The following is an 18410-nucleotide window of genomic DNA, read 5'->3' as shown; positions in this document are numbered from 1 at the left end:
GTAATCGACAGCGTTGAAACATCCAACATTAATTTTTAATATTCAGAATAAAAAACTATTAAAACCATTTCAGTGACTTGTGTCAAACATAAAGACTAATATTCCTCACGTGTCACCAGGCTTGTTTTTGATTAACATATATATTTTATTATTATTTATAAACTTAAATCCATATTTCCTTGTGTTTAAACCTGGAGATGTGACATTTTCATTGGTTCACACACTAAAATAAATTAAAATACACAAATATTAAACAGCAGCGCCCGGTTTAAAGGTTTTATTCTCATTAGAATAAAAGCACGAGCCGCGTGAGAGTGTGTTTTTATTTCACATGTGTAACAAACACATGTTCCACATCAACGAGCCTTCACTCATAATAACAAACTTCTCTCATAATTCATCAAGAAATGAACTAAAATATAAAGAAGCTGTGACGGGGACGCGCTTATTTTTAATCCCGTCTTCGTTTGCAAAATTATTTATGGAGGGCACGCGCGTGTGTGTACGCGTGCACGTGTGTGTGTGTGTATATTTTTTTTAAGGCCTCTTGAAAATAACATTTGCTCACGGGGCTGCACCGTGAACCCGCGCGCGTTATTTCACCTTTAAATGACAGTTTCAGGAGAAATGAACAGTGAATAATATCTCACACACACACACACACACACACACACACACACCGCGTGCTCCTGTTATTAACGCTGTGTTTAATGCATTTAAATTGTGTTTATGTTTAATCTGCTTAACGTAAATATTATATATTAATATTGTGTTATTGCAGCTTGTAGCAGAGTGATTTATTTTAATACATTTGGCTGATTTTTTATCCTGAAACCTGCAAATTTACAAACTATTCCTGATGTTTTTTATTCCTCACATAGAGAATAATTTACATGATCCCCTTCTCACTGGATTGCATTTGAATATCAGTGTATTATTAATGTTTATATGATGGAAAAATACTTATTTAAAGTCTTATTATGTTCCTAAATTCCTCCCATGTGTGGGTGCACTCAGTGGTCCGCCCTGCACACCGTCCTGGGGGGTTCACACTCACACACACTCCTTTATTCTGGTGTTAGAGTGAGTCCAGGGCGCCTTAAACCCCCGTTTTCACCTGTGTTTCTTCCACGATGGTGTCCTGACGCTGTTGTCCTCGTGCCTCTCCGCAGTCCCTGCCGTGTATGACCGGCGAGCGCGTGGCCCTGTGCGCGGGCTGCGGCAGGAAGATCGCGGACCGGTACTACCTGCTGGCGGTGGACAAACAGTGGCACATGCGCTGCCTCAAGTGCTGCGAGTGCAAACTCAACCTGGAGTCCGAGCTCACCTGCTTCAGCAAGGACGGCAGCATCTACTGCAAGGAGGACTACTACAGGTAGGAGGGCGCGCGGGGCCTGCGGCTGCACACCGCAGCGTCTCCGGGTTCACACTGAGAGCGAAGCGGGTTCAAAAATACGGGAACTGAGGCTTGTGCAGCAACTGCGACATCACTATGACCTGATTTTTGCACAAATTTGGGCCTGAAAGTCTGGAGTTTAGTGTCGATTTGGATCAAAATGATTAAATATTAAAGTATTAAACCATAATCCAGCATCAATGTGCCAAATATGCATTTTAAGGGACAGTAAAACAAACTTTAAAGGCATTTTTTTAGCATTTATTTGTCGTATTTGCTGCATTTTTCAGGCAGAAAATCCTGTTTGTGACGGTTAAGTGACGCCACACACCAGCGAATATTCTAAATATTTTAAAAACACGTTACTACGAAATTGTGTCAATGCATCGTTCTGAAAATTTAATATTAGACGTGCAAAAAATCACATTTCATATATATTTATTTTTACTGCCTCACAGCTTTTGTTTTTGTCCTGATGACGTGTTTGTAAAAACGGACTGTGACGTTTCTGCAGCTCAGCTGACGCGTGCACCGTGTTAGGGCCGTAATTCACTGTAGTTGGGTGCAGATCCCGGGGGCACACACACACACACACACACACACACACACACACACACACACACACACACAATTCCTGAAAAACATTAATTGCCCCCCCCCCCCCCCCCCCATAACAAAAAAATAAATAAAAACACCTTTAATTAAATGTATTTTCAGCCTCTTCACATTTTAAATTCAAATCTAAAAAAGCAAAGTTTTAAATGGTGGAAGAATCATTTTGTTGGCTCAGTTTGTGTTTGATTTATTTAGTTTATTGTGTTTTTTTAGAGCTGTTAAAAACTGAATAACTGGTGATTTTAAAACATCATCAGTTACTTTACAGCTTCATATTCTGATATCCATCCACATGAGTGAATCCTGCATAAAGTAGTCCCTTACACTGGAGAGAAGGACGATGGTGGGAAGAACCGGGGGTCAGTAAACGTTACATGAAACCCTTAAAGAGCCTTAAAATTCAGATTTACTAATAAAACAGTTAAGTAAACAGTGATGTGCTGTTTAAACAATTCTGATTTACTAATATATATATATTATAAATATATAACAGTTCAGTTAAATTAGATCCTGATATCAGATCAGCTGTTCCCTGCTTCAGATTAGAATCCATTGAGCCCCCACTGTAGGACCCGGTTTACGAGGAGGAGAAGAGGATGTGGTGCCAACAATCTCCACTGAAACCAAGAGAATAAAATAGCTTATTTTAGGTCTTGCACCCCCCCCCCCCCCCACACACACACACACACACACCACCAGTCACTGACAGGGAGCTTCGGGGAAACATATCCTTCGTTTAGAAACGCCAGGTTTTGTTTAGAACCTTAAAAAAAACGCCAAAATATTGAATTTCATGTTAGTATTTCCAAAGTGATGCAGGTGTCGGACTTAAAGGTTTCATGTGAAGCGCCTCACCAGTGCGCAGGGAAACTCAGTGCACTGCTAAAAGTTATGTTTGAGTGCATAAGAGTTGTGTTCGAGTGCGTAAACGTTGTGTTCGAGTGCGTAAAAGTTGTGTTCGAGTGCGTAAAAGTTGTGTTCGAGTGCGTAAAAGTTGTGTTCGAGTGCGTAAAAGTTGCGTTTGAGTGCGTAAAAGTTGTGTTTGAGTGCGTAAAAGTTGTGTTCGAGTGCATAAAAGTTGTGATGCATGCATTAGCCCCACACTTGAACACGGGCATCAGGCCCGCGCGGCTCCGTGTCCAGCCGCTGATGAGATTTCTGTGTTGTCCGCAGAAGATTTTCGGTGCAGAGATGCGCTCGGTGCCACCTCGGGATCTCAGCCTCGGAGATGGTGATGCGGGCCCGGGACCTGGTCTACCACCTCAACTGCTTCACGTGCACCACTTGCAGTAAGATGCTCACCACCGGGGACCACTTTGGCATGAAGGACAGTCTGGTGTACTGTCGGCTGCACTTTGAGACTCTCATCCAGGGAGAATATCAGACACATTTTAACCACGCGGACGTTGTCCCGCACAAAGGCCTAGGCCCGGCCAACACGCTCGGACTATCCTACTTCAACGGCGTGGGGACAGTGCAGAAAGGCCGGCCCAGGAAGAGGAAAAGCCCCGGGCCGGGGGCCGAGCTGGCTGCTTACAACGCAGGTAAGAAAGGACATTTATAAAGACGTTTCAAAACAAAGGTGTGGACAGAGTCAACGTGGAGCTTTTACACAATTTAAACCACAAATCATGCATTTTCCGTTGGGTTTTACCTTTAAAATATAATTATTTTGGCTCTAAAACGCAGAAAAATCGAAATTAAAACCCTGAAACTAAAATAAAAGTCTCTCCCTATTGTAAAGTAAACGCTCCACTGTTGCAATGAACAGCCGCGCAGCGTGAGCACGAGCTGATTGAGACCGACAGGCTTCATTATTGAAAGAACATTCCTGTATGGGGCTCGAACAGTGTCCCTGCGCCCTCCCCGGTACTGTAATGACCGCATCACGCACTTTTCGCGGTTTCACATGCCGTCATATTTCTGTGGGGAGTTTTTTAGTGACTCCGTCAGAACCGCACCACAGTGACGGCAGGCCCGCGTTCACACACGCCACCGGGATGTTTAACACATTAAAGACACGCGGCGTGCCAAACATTACATTTACATTGCTCACATTCATGGGTGCAGATCCAGGGAGGGGGGGGGCATGAATTACCCCCCCCCCCCCCCCAATAAAAACACCTTAAATTAAATGTATTTTCACATTCTTCACATTTTAAATTCAAATCTAAAAAACAATGTTTTAAATGGTGCAACAGCTCATTTTGTCAGGTCAGTTTGTGTTTAATTTATTTAGTTAATTGTGTTTTTTACCAGAATAACTGTTATTTTAAAACACCATCAGTGACTTTAGAGCAGGGACGTCAAAGTCAAACACATCAGAGGGCCAAAAAAACAAATTTGCTACAAGCCGAGGGCCGGACGGGTTCAATGTTTATTAAAACACATTAAAATGATGCATATAACTTATTGAACCAAGACCTAACACAGTGCACAGTATTTTATTTAATGATTAAATGAATAATCCAATATTTTTGTAGGACTTTAGTTATTCCAAGGAAACCGTTGCATTGTGGGTAATGTAGTTTAACACCAGCAGGCGGCTGTGGCGTGCGGGGCGGTTCTAATACTAATCGAATATCATCCCGAGGGGCCGAGAGAATTCATTCACAGGCCGGATTTGGCCCGCGGGCCTTGACTTTGACACCCATGCTTTACAGCTTCATATTCTGATATCCATCCACATGAACGCATCCTGCATAAAGTAGTCCCTTACACTGGAGAGAAGGACGATGGCGGGAAGAACCGGGGGTCAGTAAACGTTACATGAGACCCTTAAAGAGCCTGAAAATTCAGATTTACTATTAAAACAGTTCAGATGTTGGTGTTTAAACACTGGAAGCGCAGTAAATGACTCCATGTGCAGCACTTTCTGACTGATATGATGAAAATCTACCATGTTTTGATTTATGGTGACATGGTATGAGCTGCATACGGGTGGGGGGGGGATCACTCTGGTGCCCCCCACCCCACATCCTGACATCCTATCTGCACCCCTGCTCACCTCGTCCCTGAACGCCCCTGTAAACTTTCTGTTGCGTCCACAAAGTGGTCACGACTTCTGCTGGCTCTGTGTCACCTGCGTCCTCCACGTCATCGCACAGGCTGCGTCGTCTCCATCGAACGGACGCGTTTCCTTCCCAAACGGCGGCGTGTCCGCGTCGAGGGCCAAACAAAGTGCGCGAATAAGCCTGAATAACAAAGTGATGCACAAAGAGGAACGCATGCAGGCCGGGAATGAGGCCGGGCAGGAGAGAGAGCAGCTGTCTGTGGTCAGGGAAGGGAAGTGGAACAGTGTTAACGGGGAGGGAACAGTGTGATCACATCAGGCCAGAGCTGCATTTATGGACAGTTTGATGCTCCAGTGTTTCCTGTATAGAGATATAGATGGATAGATGTGTGTGTGTGGCTGTGTGTGTGTGTGTGTGTGTGTGTGTGTGTGTGTGTGTGTGTGTGTGTGTGTGTGTGTGTGTGTGTGTGTGTGTGTGTGTGTGTTACTTTTCACATCAGCTGCAGCCAAACAATTACATGTAAAAGCAAAACCAAGCACAACACGCGTGCGGTCAAGGCGTTCCCACGTAACGATGTTTAAACCGAACCACTTCTCCCCGTCGCTGGTTCGTCGACGTGCTCTGAAAAGTTGTTTTTTTGATGTCTGGCTTTTTGCGTTCGGCCTTTTCCACTTGTCCGACTCCATAGACATCCACAGACCCTAACACACACACACACACACACACACACACACACACACCGCCTCCTCCTCCCTCTGCACACACACACACACACTACTGGGGCCCTTTTTGTGCTTTGGGACCGGGTCAAAGCTGGCGGAGAGAGAGAGAGAGAGAGAGAGAGAGAGAGAGAGAGAGAGAGAGAGAGAGAGAGAGAGAGAGAGAGAGAGAGAGAGGAGAGAGAGAGAGAGAGAGAGAGAGAGAGAGAGAGAGAGAGAGAGAGAGAGGAGAGAGAGAGAGAGAGAGAGAGAGAGAGAGAGAGAAGAGAGAGAAGAGAGAGAGAGAGAGAGAGAGAGAGAGAGAGAGAGAGAGAGAGAGAGAGAGAGAGAGAGATCAATGTGATGTGATGAGTTACTTACTGGAACAGGGAGCAGAGCAGGGAACACAAGGACCTTCCTACGGCGGGACGATCCGGCTGCAACGCTTTAACTTTAGTTCAGTTCAGTTCGTTTTCAGACAAACACACAAAATAAATGTATCAGGTGTGAAAAAAGGGAACAGGCAGAAGCTAAAGCTCATAACGCCACGTCACGTCATAACTCAGGCAGCTGCTGCTTCACTCGGGTCAGAAAGGAAATGTCTGATAATTAGTTTATTGCTGCTGTCAGCGAAACACAATCAACACGCGTTTGAACGATGTTTTAAAGTAAATTCATGTTTTAAAATGTCGTTTACATCTAAATCGTTCCAAACGTTCACTCCAACAACAACAGGAGAAGAAGAACTTTATTTATCCCGCAACGGGGAAATTTAATTATTATTATTATACATGTTACACACACACACACACACACACACACACACGCACACACAGGCCCGAAATACACACATATGCACACACACACACACACACACAGGCCCGAAACACACACACACACACACACACGCACACACAGGCCTGAAATACACACACACACACACACAGACACACACACACATGCACACACACAGGACCTATACATGCAATTAAGGAGAGATGTTAGAGCGAGGGAGCTGCCAGTGACCGGCGCCCCGAGCTCAACAGCACCTCGGCAGTGCCCAGCAAATGAACTGGCACCTCTCCAGCCACCAGTCCACGCTCCATTCATGGTCCACACAGGGACTCGAACCGGCAACCTTCCGGTTCCCAGCCAAGTCACCTATGGACTGAGCTCCTGCCGCCCGCAGAAACACATGTTTGCATTTGTCTCGCCCTCTTACGTCTCGCCCTCTCACCCTCTCACCACTCGCCCTTTCACGTCTCACCCTCTCACCACTCGCCCTCTCACGTCTTGCCCTCTCGCCCTTTCACGTCTCACCCTCTCACCACTCGCCCTCTCACCCTCTCACCACTCGCCCTTTCACGTCTCACCCTCTCACCACTCGCCCTCTCACGTCTTGCCCTCTCGCCCTCTCACGTCTCGCCCTCTCACGTCTCGCCCTCTCAAGTCTCACCCTCTCGCCCTCTCACGTCTCGCCCTCTCACGTCTCGCCCTCTCACGTCTCGCCCACTCATGTCTCGCCCTCTCACGTCTCGCCCACTCATGTCTCGCCCTCTCACGTCTCGCCCACTCACGCCTCACCCTCTCACGCCTCGCCCACTCATGTCTCGCCCTCTCACGTCTCGCCCTCTCGCAGATCGGTACTTTCCCTTTCCTGAAACAGGTCCTGGATCAGAAATCGTGCACGTGAAGAGGAAGTTTGTTATAAGCGGTTAAGTTTAAATAAACTGCAACAAGAGAAGTGAAGCATTCCCACTAGTTTCTAATATGAAGAGGAAACTTCCTGTTATTTTAACCCTCCTGTTCTCCTAAGGGTCAGTTTGACCCCATTTAATGTTTAACATCTCTAAATAACGACGTCTTTTTGTGTTTTTTTGCTTTATATTTGTGACTTTTCCTCATTTTATGGGGACGACTCATAAAAAACCTAAAATTGTCATGATTATATATATTTTTTATTGTTCTTATCGTACATGTACTTGTGGTATCGGTGTTCCTTTGGGTCAGTTTGATCATCTGGATGATTTAATCATTATTATTATTGTTTATTTTACAATTCAAATATCATATGAGGTCAAATTCATGCTGCTGTCCTTGATAACGGACGTTACTTTCATTCCAGATGTTACAAATAACACAAAATAGCACTTAAAATAACAGACTTACTTTAAAACACACACACAGAAATCCCTCCATGCAGTTTAACATCAGTGATATTTTTCATTCTGTTAAATAAATACTCGAGCTTCATATTCTGATATCCATCCACCTGAACGATTCGTGCATAAAGTAGTCCCTTACACTGGAGAGAAGGACGATGGTGGGAAGAACCGGGGGTCAGTAAACGTTACATGAGACCCTTAAAGAGCCTTAAAATTCAGATTTACTAATAAAACAGTTCAGATGTTGGTGTTTAAACACTGGAAGCGCAGTAAATGACTCCATGTGCAGCACTTTCTGACTGATATGATGGAAATCTACCACGTTGGGATTTATGGTGGCAGGGTATGAGCTGCATACGGGGGGGGGGGTCACTTTGGTGCCTTTGGTGCCCCCCCACATCCTGACATCCTATCTGCACCCCTGCTCACCTCGTCCCTGACCGCTCCTGTAAACTCTCTGTTGCAGGTTTGAGCCACAAATTCATTCTGATCATTTTTGAGATGTTTAAACTGCTGCGGTCAAATTGAGCCTTAGAATAAATGGTGTTAGTCAAATTTGAGGGCAACAGGAGGGTTAACAGATGCTGACGACGTTGTTCACTCATCCGTGATCGCATTACAAGTGAAGCTGCTCCAGAAACAAGTGAAATCACTCATTAAGTCTTTGCTTTTTACAAAACACACCTCCTGAAATTAGAAATACGCAACATTTCATCAGGAGGGTAAAAGAAAAGACGCCTTATTTCAGAGTAAGAGTGAGAGCGAGAGATTCTTCCTCAGGAGCAGAAACGAAGGCAGCTTCCGTATCATTTTGTGTTTTTAGTAAATATAATAAAGAAGACACACACACACACACACACACACACACACACACACACACACACACGTAAATATAATAAAGAAGCATTTGGAAACAAGATCAGGAGGGCAGTGAAGAGGCAGTGCGCCCTCTCCTGTCCCCACGCGCAAACAGCACCCCTGCTTCACCTGAGCCACCACAGGAGAACATGCGGAGACACGCAGCTCCCACAGGCTCCCACGCCGCGGATACGACGTCATGTACGAGCACGAGCGACACACAGGCGCTCTTTTTTTATGAAAAGGCTGCAGCATATGCTCGGGCCGGGCAGCAGCATTTGTTCTGCCTGGTGTGTGTGGGCTCATTAAGTGAAGTGTTATTCTGGTGCTTTTCACTCACTTCGTATTCATGCGTTCTGATATTGAACACGAACTGTTACGCGTGCAGCAACACTTTGGATTACGCCAAGAATATTTGCAGGCTGGGAAACATACATGTGTGTTGTTGTTGTGGTTGTTGTGGTGTGTGTGTGTGTGTGTGCTGAAGCCAGCCTCCTCCCAGGATAGAAAGACATGTAGACGGACAGACAGGCGGAGGAGGTGCAGACAGGAGGACGATCTGCAGCTGCAGGGAACAGCGTAAAAACCTGGATCACATTGATTTTATAGATTTAAATTAATTATGGGAGATTCATAAACGCTCTGTCTGACACTTCCTGTGTTTCCAAAGCAGCACGGGACATGATCGATGTTGTCACGATGATTGGAAATTAATTTAGACGATGTGGAGACACCAACACCTGTATCAAACACCCTAAATCACAACCACAGGGGCGGCAGTGGTCCTTTTACAGGTGCTTCTCACTCAATGAGGAATAATTACAGCGTCCGTTTCCCTTCGTTTATGACAACAGGCGACTTCCTTACTCGCTTCTCTCCCACGCTGACGGAAAACTCTGGAAATATGTTGTTTAGTGTTGCAGATAAATTCCTTTTATTTGTCACAGTCGAGTAAAACGGGAGGTTCTGTGTCTCGACGTGTGAACATTACAAAAACACTTTTAAGGTCCGTTTGCTTGTCCGGCGCCTCACAGCTGCAGGGTAAATTACATATTTCTACAAATACAAACATATTTAAAATTATTAGTTTGGTTTTTATCACGTTGAGATGGACTTGTGCATAAAAAAACAAGTGCTATTGTGTTTAAAATTTGCATTTTTGATCCCTCTGGTGTTAGAATTCAATAGATTTTTGTGTTGTGAAAGAAATGCAGAAGCATTTTTAAGCATTTTATTGAAAATTCAAGCACTTTTAAAGCACTTAAAGGTCCGTTTGCTTTCCCGGCGCCTCACAGCTGCAGGGTCAATTACATATTTCTACAAATGCAAACGAACTGAAATTGATTAGTGTAGTTTTTTATCACTTTAAGATGAAATTATGCTATAAAACAAGTGCAATTGTGTCTAGAAATTGCATTTCTGATCCTTCTGGTGTTATAATTCAATAGATTTTTGTGTTGTGAAAGAAATGCAGAAGCATTTTCAAGCATTTATAAGCACTTTAGCCAAAATTGAAGCACTTTTAAAGCACTTTTAAGGTCTGTTTGCTTTTTTCCGTTGCCTCACAGCTGCAGGGTAAATTACATAATTCTACAAATACAAACATATTTAAATGATTAGTTTGGTTTTTATCACGTTGAGATTGAATAATGCTATAAAACAAGTGCTATTGTGTGTAGAAATTACATTTCTGATCCCTCTGCTGTCACAATTCAACAGATTTTTGTGTTGTGAAAGAAATTCAGCTCCAATTTTAAGCACTTTAGTCAAAATTCAAGCACTTTTAAAGCACTTTAAGGTCCGTCTGCTTGTCCGGCGCCTCACAGCTGCAGGTTAAATTACATATTTCTACAAATACAAACATATTTAAAATGATTAGTTTGGTTTTTTTATCACGTTGAGATGAAATTATGCTAAAAACAACAACTGCAATTGTGTTTAGTAACAGCAGAAGGACGAGAAATTCAATTTCTATTCAACAGATTTTCATTGTGAAAGAAATTCAGCTCCATTTTTAAGCACTTTATCCAAAATTCAAGCATTTTTAAAGCCCGTTGCGATTGAATTATGCTAAAAAACAAGTGCAATTGTGTTAAAAACTGCATTTCTGATCCTTCTGCTGTCACAATTCAACAGATTTTTGTTGTGAAAGAAATTCAGCTCCAATTTTAAGCACTTTAGTCAAAATTCAAGCACTTTTCAACCCTTAAAAACGAAACAATGAAATTCAAAAACACAAGTGCAACAAAAGTCCCTTCAGACTCTTTTTTTATTTCTTTCTTTTGTTCCTTCCTTTTTTCTTTCATATTGGATTTTCGACCTCCTCTCCTGCTCGTGCACGTATTTGTCGAGCAGCTTCAGGGTCACGTGGGGTCACTTGATGGTTTTGGAGTGTGTGTGTGTGTGTGTGGGGGGGGATATTAACAATAAGTACACTCACTAGGTGTAAAATGCAGAATATAATGTCTACACACTTTATTCAGAGCTGTACCGTATCTCTGCTCTTTGATTTCTGGGGTCATGAGAAGTTTGGGGCCTAAAAACGGGTTCAGAAAAACCGTACGGCGTTCAGCGAACAGATCAGAAGTGCAGGACTAAACACATGTAAGTGACGCTGACTCGTGATCGGATCAGCATTCCTTTATCTAACCAGCTCTTCTCCTCTTTCCTCTTTCCTCTTTCCTGTCGACCCCGCAGCGCTGAGCTGCAACGAGAACGACGGCGAGTCCATGGACCGGGACTCCCAATACAGCTCCAGTCAGAAGACCAAGCGCATGCGGACGTCCTTCAAGCACCACCAGCTGAGGACCATGAAGTCCTACTTCGCCATCAACCACAACCCAGACGCCAAGGACCTCAAGCAGCTCGCCCAGAAGACCGGCCTCACTAAACGGGTCTTACAGGTAAACAGAGCGGCGTTTTCACTTCACATGAGCCCCGTGGCCTCTTTTACTCACAACACAGGGAGACAAACGCCGGTTGAATTTGTTTCCAATCAGCTGCGAAATGAACGCAGGGAGGTTTTTACTGGAAGAAGCCGAATCAGATGCTTCAGTGCTGTTTTTCATACTGGTGAAATTCTTGGAAAGCTGCAAACACACGGAGCAAAATCAGAAATGCATGTTGTTTCCTCACATTCCCATTTAAATAAGACACGGTGGTTCAGTGGTTAGCACTGTCGCCTCACAGCGAGAAGGTTCCAGGTTCGCATCCCGGCTGGGGCCCTTCTGTGTGGAGTTTGCATGTTGTCCCCGTGTCTGTGTGGGTTTTCTCCGGGTTCTCCGGTTTCCTCCCACAGTCCAAAGACGTGCAGGTGTTCGGTTCATTGATGACTCTAAATCACCCGTAGGTGTGAATGGTTGTCTGTCTCTGTTCGTCTCTATGTGTCCTGTGATAGACTGGCGTCCTGTCCAGGGTGGACCGGGGGGCTGGGATCGGCTTCAACAGGGACAAGTGGTTGAAGATGAATGAATGAATGAACAATAAATAAGAAGTCTTTTCAAGGAGAAACCAACTCAAAATGACCTGTAAATGAAAAGAAAGCCATGAAACAAACCCAATTGTAATGTATTTCACTGGATGATGTGATGTTACGGTGAGGACGGGGGGGGTGCACGCAAAGAACGCGGAAGCACAACAGTGAGTGTTTGATTTCCACACAAGACGACAGCAAATTATCTGGGGGACGGAGAAGAAGAGAAACAAGACAAAAAGGTTTCTGAATCCATTTTTTCCCCCGCTGCTTTAATTAACGCTCGCAGAAAACAAAGCAGTCGTTTTGCTTTGAAGCGTCAGAGTTTTGGTGCCTGGTTATTTCAGCTAAAGCGCTTCTCCCTCAGCCCGTGTCCCAGGGCTCCGTCACGGCTCCAACACTGACGCGCTCCAACGCTCGGCTCAGCGCACACTCACCGCGGACTCACAGACGCCATGTGATTGAGAAAGAGAGCGAAGATTAAGGGCGCACTCACACTGTCCTTCCGCACCGCGACTCGGGCTTTAGGGTACTTGCTCCCCCTCCCTCTCCCCCCGCGCCCCAGCCCCGTTTGTACTCACACTACCTGGGCCTCGCTCAAATGCTTCTTGCTGCCTATACGTCATGGGTGTCAAAGTCAAGGCCCGGGGGCCAGATCTGGCCCGGGAATGAATGATCTTGGCCCCCGGGATGATATTTGATTAGTATTAGAACCGGCCCACACGCCACAGCCGCCTGCTGGTGTTTTTCACGCACCAAAACTACATTACCCACAATGCAACGGTAGCCCGCGAACTCACTGCAGCACCGCAAGTTCATTATTCATCAGCATTCAGAGCAGATGTCAACTTTCACTTGAAATCACTGACAGAGCCGTACAAAAATATGTGATTATTCATTTCATTATTAAATAAAATACGGTGCACTGTGTTAGGTCTTGGTTCAACAGGTTATATGCATCATTTTAATATGTTTTAATAAACATTGAACCAGTCCGGCCCTCGGCTTGTAGCAGATTTGTTTTTTTGGCCCTCTGATGTGTTTGACTTTGACATCCCTGCTATACGTCATCACGCCGTAACGCGTCACACGCATTGATGACGTCATGGCGATGCGTGGCTTTGTTTCCAGATCTTTCCGTAGACCTCTGAGTTTTTGTGCGTCTTGTCGACTGTTTTTGAATCTTTTCATCGACCAAATCTGCAGTAAACACTCCACCTCCGCATCACACCAACGTGAACCTTTCACCGCCATTGTTTTAAATGTCCGCGCATGGTCCCTCCTTCTATTTACATGTCCGAACAGGCGCACATACCGCTACCGCCGTAGGGCTCGTGCTCGTACACTTGCGCACGCTCGTGCTCGTACATGTGCAAACGGCTCTACAAAAGCCCACCTCTTTCGAGCTGTGGACGGCCCGCTGTCTGCAGTTATGCGCGGAACGGGTGCACTCACACTGCTTAAACGAACTAGGCTTTAGCTGAAAAAACGGTTTTGGCCCAGTACAGAAGGACAGTGTGAGTGCGCCCTAAGTGTAAAAACCTCTTGTCCCTGTCGGGGTCGCGGGGGGGCTGGAGCCCATCCCAGCTGACATCGGGCGTGAGGCGGGGTCCACCCTGGACAGGACGCCAGTCTATCACAGGACACATAGAGACGAACAGAGACAGACAACCATTCACACCTACGGGTGATTTAGAGTCATCAATGAACCGAACACCTGCACGTCTTTGGATTGGAGTACTACAGAGTAGGTCTAGACCACGTTCTTAGATTAACAGAGACCCAACGACTCTTCTATGAGCAAACAGCGAGTCGTTAGAGACAGGGGCGACAAAAATCTTCCTGTGGCAGGAACGTCGACACACCGGGCTCTATGGGGAGCGCCACCTGCCTTCACCGGTTGAGGGGTACATACTCCCAACTAGGGGTCAACGTGGGACAAATGGCAACAGAAGCAACTCAACTTAGTTTCCTCAATATGTGCTGAGTAAGGGGAAAAGACCCAAATATTCCCAATGATTCACCTATTTATTATTTTTCTCAGGCAATTAGGGAACAAAATAACCTTCAGATGTCACCATGACCTGATTATTTACGTCAAGACACACAACAAATGTATTACAAGTAGTTTTAATAGTTTGTTCACATGGGTTAACTGGGCATAATCTAATTATGTTTGTGCTAATGTTCATAAACACAACAACAGATGTAAACTTTGGGTATAAACAGCAGAAAACGTCGGTTTGAATCTCGACATAAAACAGTAAAAGACTTCATGTTCAGGTGTGAATGAACCCGTGAACGTTAATAAATGAGGGCAGAAGAACAATTTAAAACAACTTGTAATACATTTGTTGTTTGTCTTGATGTAAATAATCAGCTCAGTAAGTTTCATGGTGATATCTGAAGGTTATTTTTTTTTTCCTATTTACGAGAGAAAAATAATAAAAAGCTGAATCATGGAGAATTTTTGGGTCTTTTTAAAGAAACTTTCCCCTGTTCTTCTGGGCTTTTTTTCATTACTCAGCACAAACTAAGGAAACAAAATCAGTTGCTTCTGTTGCGACTTGTTCAACGTTGACCCGTACTTTGGCTTAAAATTACTGGACTATTGGGAATACGGGAGCGTAAACCTACTACCTACCTACTATAATAATATGATCGTATGTTGCATTTATGAAAATTAGAACAAACATAATTAGATTATGCCCTGTCTGCCCATGTGAACAAACAATTTAAAACTACTTGTAATACATTTTTTGTTTGTCTTGATGTAAATAATCAGCTCAGTAACTTTCATGGTGATTTCTGAAGGTTATTTTTTTTTCCTATAGCAGTGATAAAAATAATAAATAGTTAAATCATAGGGAATATTTGGGTCGTTTTAGGAACTTTACCCTGTTCTTCAGGGCTTTTTTTCATCAGCACTTATTAATAATAATTCATAATACTAAGGAAACAAAACCAGTTGCTTCTGTTGCGACTTGTCGAACGTTGACCTGTACTTTGGCTTAAAATGACTGGACCTAACTACAGACATCCAGACAGACAGACAGACAGACAGACAGACAGACAAATGCTCACTGTAGACGGGCCCGGTATTATCTTTTTACAGTAACGTTGAGAACAGGAAGCCGAGGCTCCCAATTATCATATTCAAACATTTAAGAAAAGGCTTCGACTCGCCATGAAAAGCAAAGGCTTTATAACTTCTGTACACTTTGGAGGATCGCCCCAGTGTTGTGTTTTTAAGCGTTCTTTCATCCTTGACTCCAGTCTGAGCATTTGCAAACAGACTCTGAACAGACACGAGGAGATGCTCACTGGTGTTTGCTCTTAGCTAGCAAACGGGAGGAGGGGGGTGTGGGGTTGGTGGAGAGAGAGTGGGCCTGCGACATCCAGATGTTTCAAGGATCGTATCAGGAACAAATGTCTCAAGTCCTTCAAACTAAAGGACAACATTGCCCTTAAGACTGTCCTGTCGGTAATTTACAGGGGGGCATCAAACCTTTACAAAACCTAAACATATGACTGATCTCATCTTTTACTGTTTGGGTTAAGTTTTGGTTTGGCTTTGATTTGAGTTATGGAAATATTAAAGTTAACCTGACTCCTCCAGATGGACTGATTCTCCTGGTCTCAGCAGATCCATCTAAACTCTTATTGGAGATCTTTTAAGGGAAGGGGTGAAAATCCTGGTTTCTGATTGGATAATCCATCTGTCTGTCACCAACATACTGGCCAAAGGGCCCTAACACTGTGCCTCCGTACCGTGCCCAAGCACTTTTCACAGATAAAGTCCTTTGACCAGTGTGAGTGCAACCGTACCGCGTCTAGGAGCAGCACGCTTGCCGTCCACGGCCCGTTTGGGAGAGGTGGGCTTTAGTAAAGCACGTTTGCACATGTATGAGCATGAGCGTGCGCACGTGTACGAGCACGCCCAGAGACTTGAAACATGCTTGAGATAATGAATCAGAGAGTGAGCATCATGTCTGTGTTTATTAGTGTTGTTGTGCGGTGATGCAGCCACTTGTAAGCGCGGACTGCGTTGAAAACCATGTTGTTAAAACCCATAAGACTGAAATCAGACGTGATGTTCTCTGTGCATACTGTGACAAAATACATTTCCATACGGAGCGTTTAATCTGTACAGTCATGGGTGGAGATCAGGGCAGTGGAAGGAAGACCGTTAATCTAATAGCAGATTTGTCTAAATTAAAGATGCAAAGAGGTGCGGTCGGGTTGAACGAAGTGGAGGGGAGGTGCTATTTGGGAGTCGGGGAGGTGTTTGAAAGGTCAGTTCAACAAAATGGAAACGTGTTTTCAGTGTTCATCTTCGATTCTCTGTACATCTTTCCAGTTCGCTGGTACTCTGGGCTCCTGCATCCATCTTGAGTACGTCCACGTATGTTAGTGTGGGACGTCATCTTGACCGGCGCCCGCGTGTCGTGTCGGTTCCCACAGCACCAGCTTGCTGGCTGACAGTTCTGGGTGTCTTTGGCAAGTCTCATTCTCCTCACAGCGATTTGTTCACTCACCCTTGGTGTTCCCTCATACAGGATCATGTTGGTTACATGTGCATTCTTGCTGATGTTAAGCACTGCACGCAGCATCCTGGTGTAGCACCCGTCCAGGGACTTCTCTAGGGTCGGTTTAAGGGTCCAGCGTTCACTGCCATAGAGGAGCACGGACTCTACTGTCGTGTTGAAGAAGCTGAGTTTGATTTGGCGGGGGAGATTGGAGTTCTGGTCATCCCGTTCAGGGCCCTCCATGCGAGCACCTTCCTCACTTTTAGATCTTGCGTTGACCCATGAGCCCAGGTACTCGAAGTCATGACCTTCCAGCCTCCTGCTGTAGACAGTGGATCACTTTCTCTCTAGTAACAAGAACTGATTTTTTATCATTCCAGGTCTGGTTCCAAAACGCCCGGGCCAAGTTCAGGAGGAACCTGCTGCGACAGGAGAGCACGGGGGTGGACAAAGCGTCTGACGGCTCCATGCTGCAGGGCGGGACGCCGTCAGGCCCGGCCTCGGAGATCTCCAACGCCTCCATGAGTCCCTCCAGCACCCCCACCACTCTGACAGACTTGACCAACCCCACAATGCCCACCGTCACCTCCGTGCTTACCTCGGTGCCGGGCGGCATGGACGTCCACGAGTGCCGGAGCCCGTCGCAGACCACCCTGACCAGCCTCTTCTGATGGATGGAGCCCCTTCGCCAAGCCTCACCTGTTCCCCCCGCCCCCTCCCACCTCCCCCCTTCACTGGATCTAAAACTGAGCACTGTCGACTCCTTAGACGGATTAGAAAAGAGACGGTAACGGAAACAATAAAAGAAAGACTTCACTTCGCTCTGAGCCCGTTAGAGACTACTTGCATCGCGAGGCGGCGTCGCCTCACAGACGGAACAGTTGTTGTTATTTTGATGTTGTTGTCTTGTCGAGAACTGAGGAGACTTGATTTGCATTTTTCAATGTTTACAGAAAGAGACTGCGGGAAAAAAAGAAACTACTTAATTTTTAATTCATTCATTTTTTTCCAGCACAGTATTTATGTTGTTGTACAAGAGTCACTGTTAGAAGGATTGTAAGAAATTCTCTTTTGAAAAATCTGAGATTAAACACAGGTTACAATATCCTCCGACTGCCACGTGCCTTAACTTCCATTTTAGCTCGACCGCCGCTGTTGAAGGGAGCGTAGTGGGCGTAGTGGTAATGACCCCTGCTTGTGCGTGCGCGCGTGTGTGTGTGTGTTGTGGTTAATTCCCTTTTGTGTTTGTGCACAGCGATGAACATTCTGCAAATGTGCTGTTTCGTGGTGACGTCTGACGAGAGTTATGGCGAACTAATTATTCTCCTCGTCGGGTTTTTACCTCCTAGCATCCTCCTCCTTCAATCCGCCTCATACACCTCCGCATTTTGATCAGTGATTGTGGGAAAGCCACGATTATTTCATTCATTCATTCATCGTCAACCACTTATCCCGGGGTCGGGGTTGCGGGGGGTGCTGGAGCCGATCCCAGCTGACACGTTTGTTTCCCAGGATATATTTCCCCGCAATTCTTGTCAGTTGTTTGCAGCAATCCTGACTGAATTGACCCTTTACGGTGCTGTGTTGCCTCGAAATACTGAAGGGAAATTGCCTCCGCACAGTTCTCACCGGTCATTCCCCCGACTCATAAAATATCAAATCC

The 18410-nt window shown here is 45.2% G+C and overlaps 1 protein-coding gene across 1 annotated transcript in view; it reads left to right on the top strand.

The window, feature by feature from the left end:
* lhx2b (LIM homeobox 2b) overlaps window positions 1–17418 on the top strand; it is a gene marked incomplete at both ends in the record, with an annotated part of 18018 nt that extends 600 nt beyond the window's left edge. The window contains 4 exons of the mRNA XM_083912655.1: window positions 1173–1375; window positions 3185–3555; window positions 11444–11649; window positions 17128–17418. Of these exons, the coding sequence (XP_083768781.1) occupies window positions 1173–1375; window positions 3185–3555; window positions 11444–11649; window positions 17128–17418 (1071 nt within the window). The remainder of the gene's footprint in view (window positions 1–1172; window positions 1376–3184; window positions 3556–11443; window positions 11650–17127) is intronic.
* Window positions 17419–18410: the final 992 nt, after the last annotated feature.

The sequence above is a fragment of the Echiichthys vipera genome, assembly GCF_963691815.1.
Source record: "Echiichthys vipera genome assembly, chromosome: 4".
In the NCBI taxonomy this organism is placed as follows: domain Eukaryota; kingdom Metazoa; phylum Chordata; class Actinopteri; order Perciformes; family Trachinidae; genus Echiichthys; species Echiichthys vipera.
Note: the sequence above shows the minus strand (reverse complement) of the source record. Positions and strands in the feature narration are given on the sequence as shown.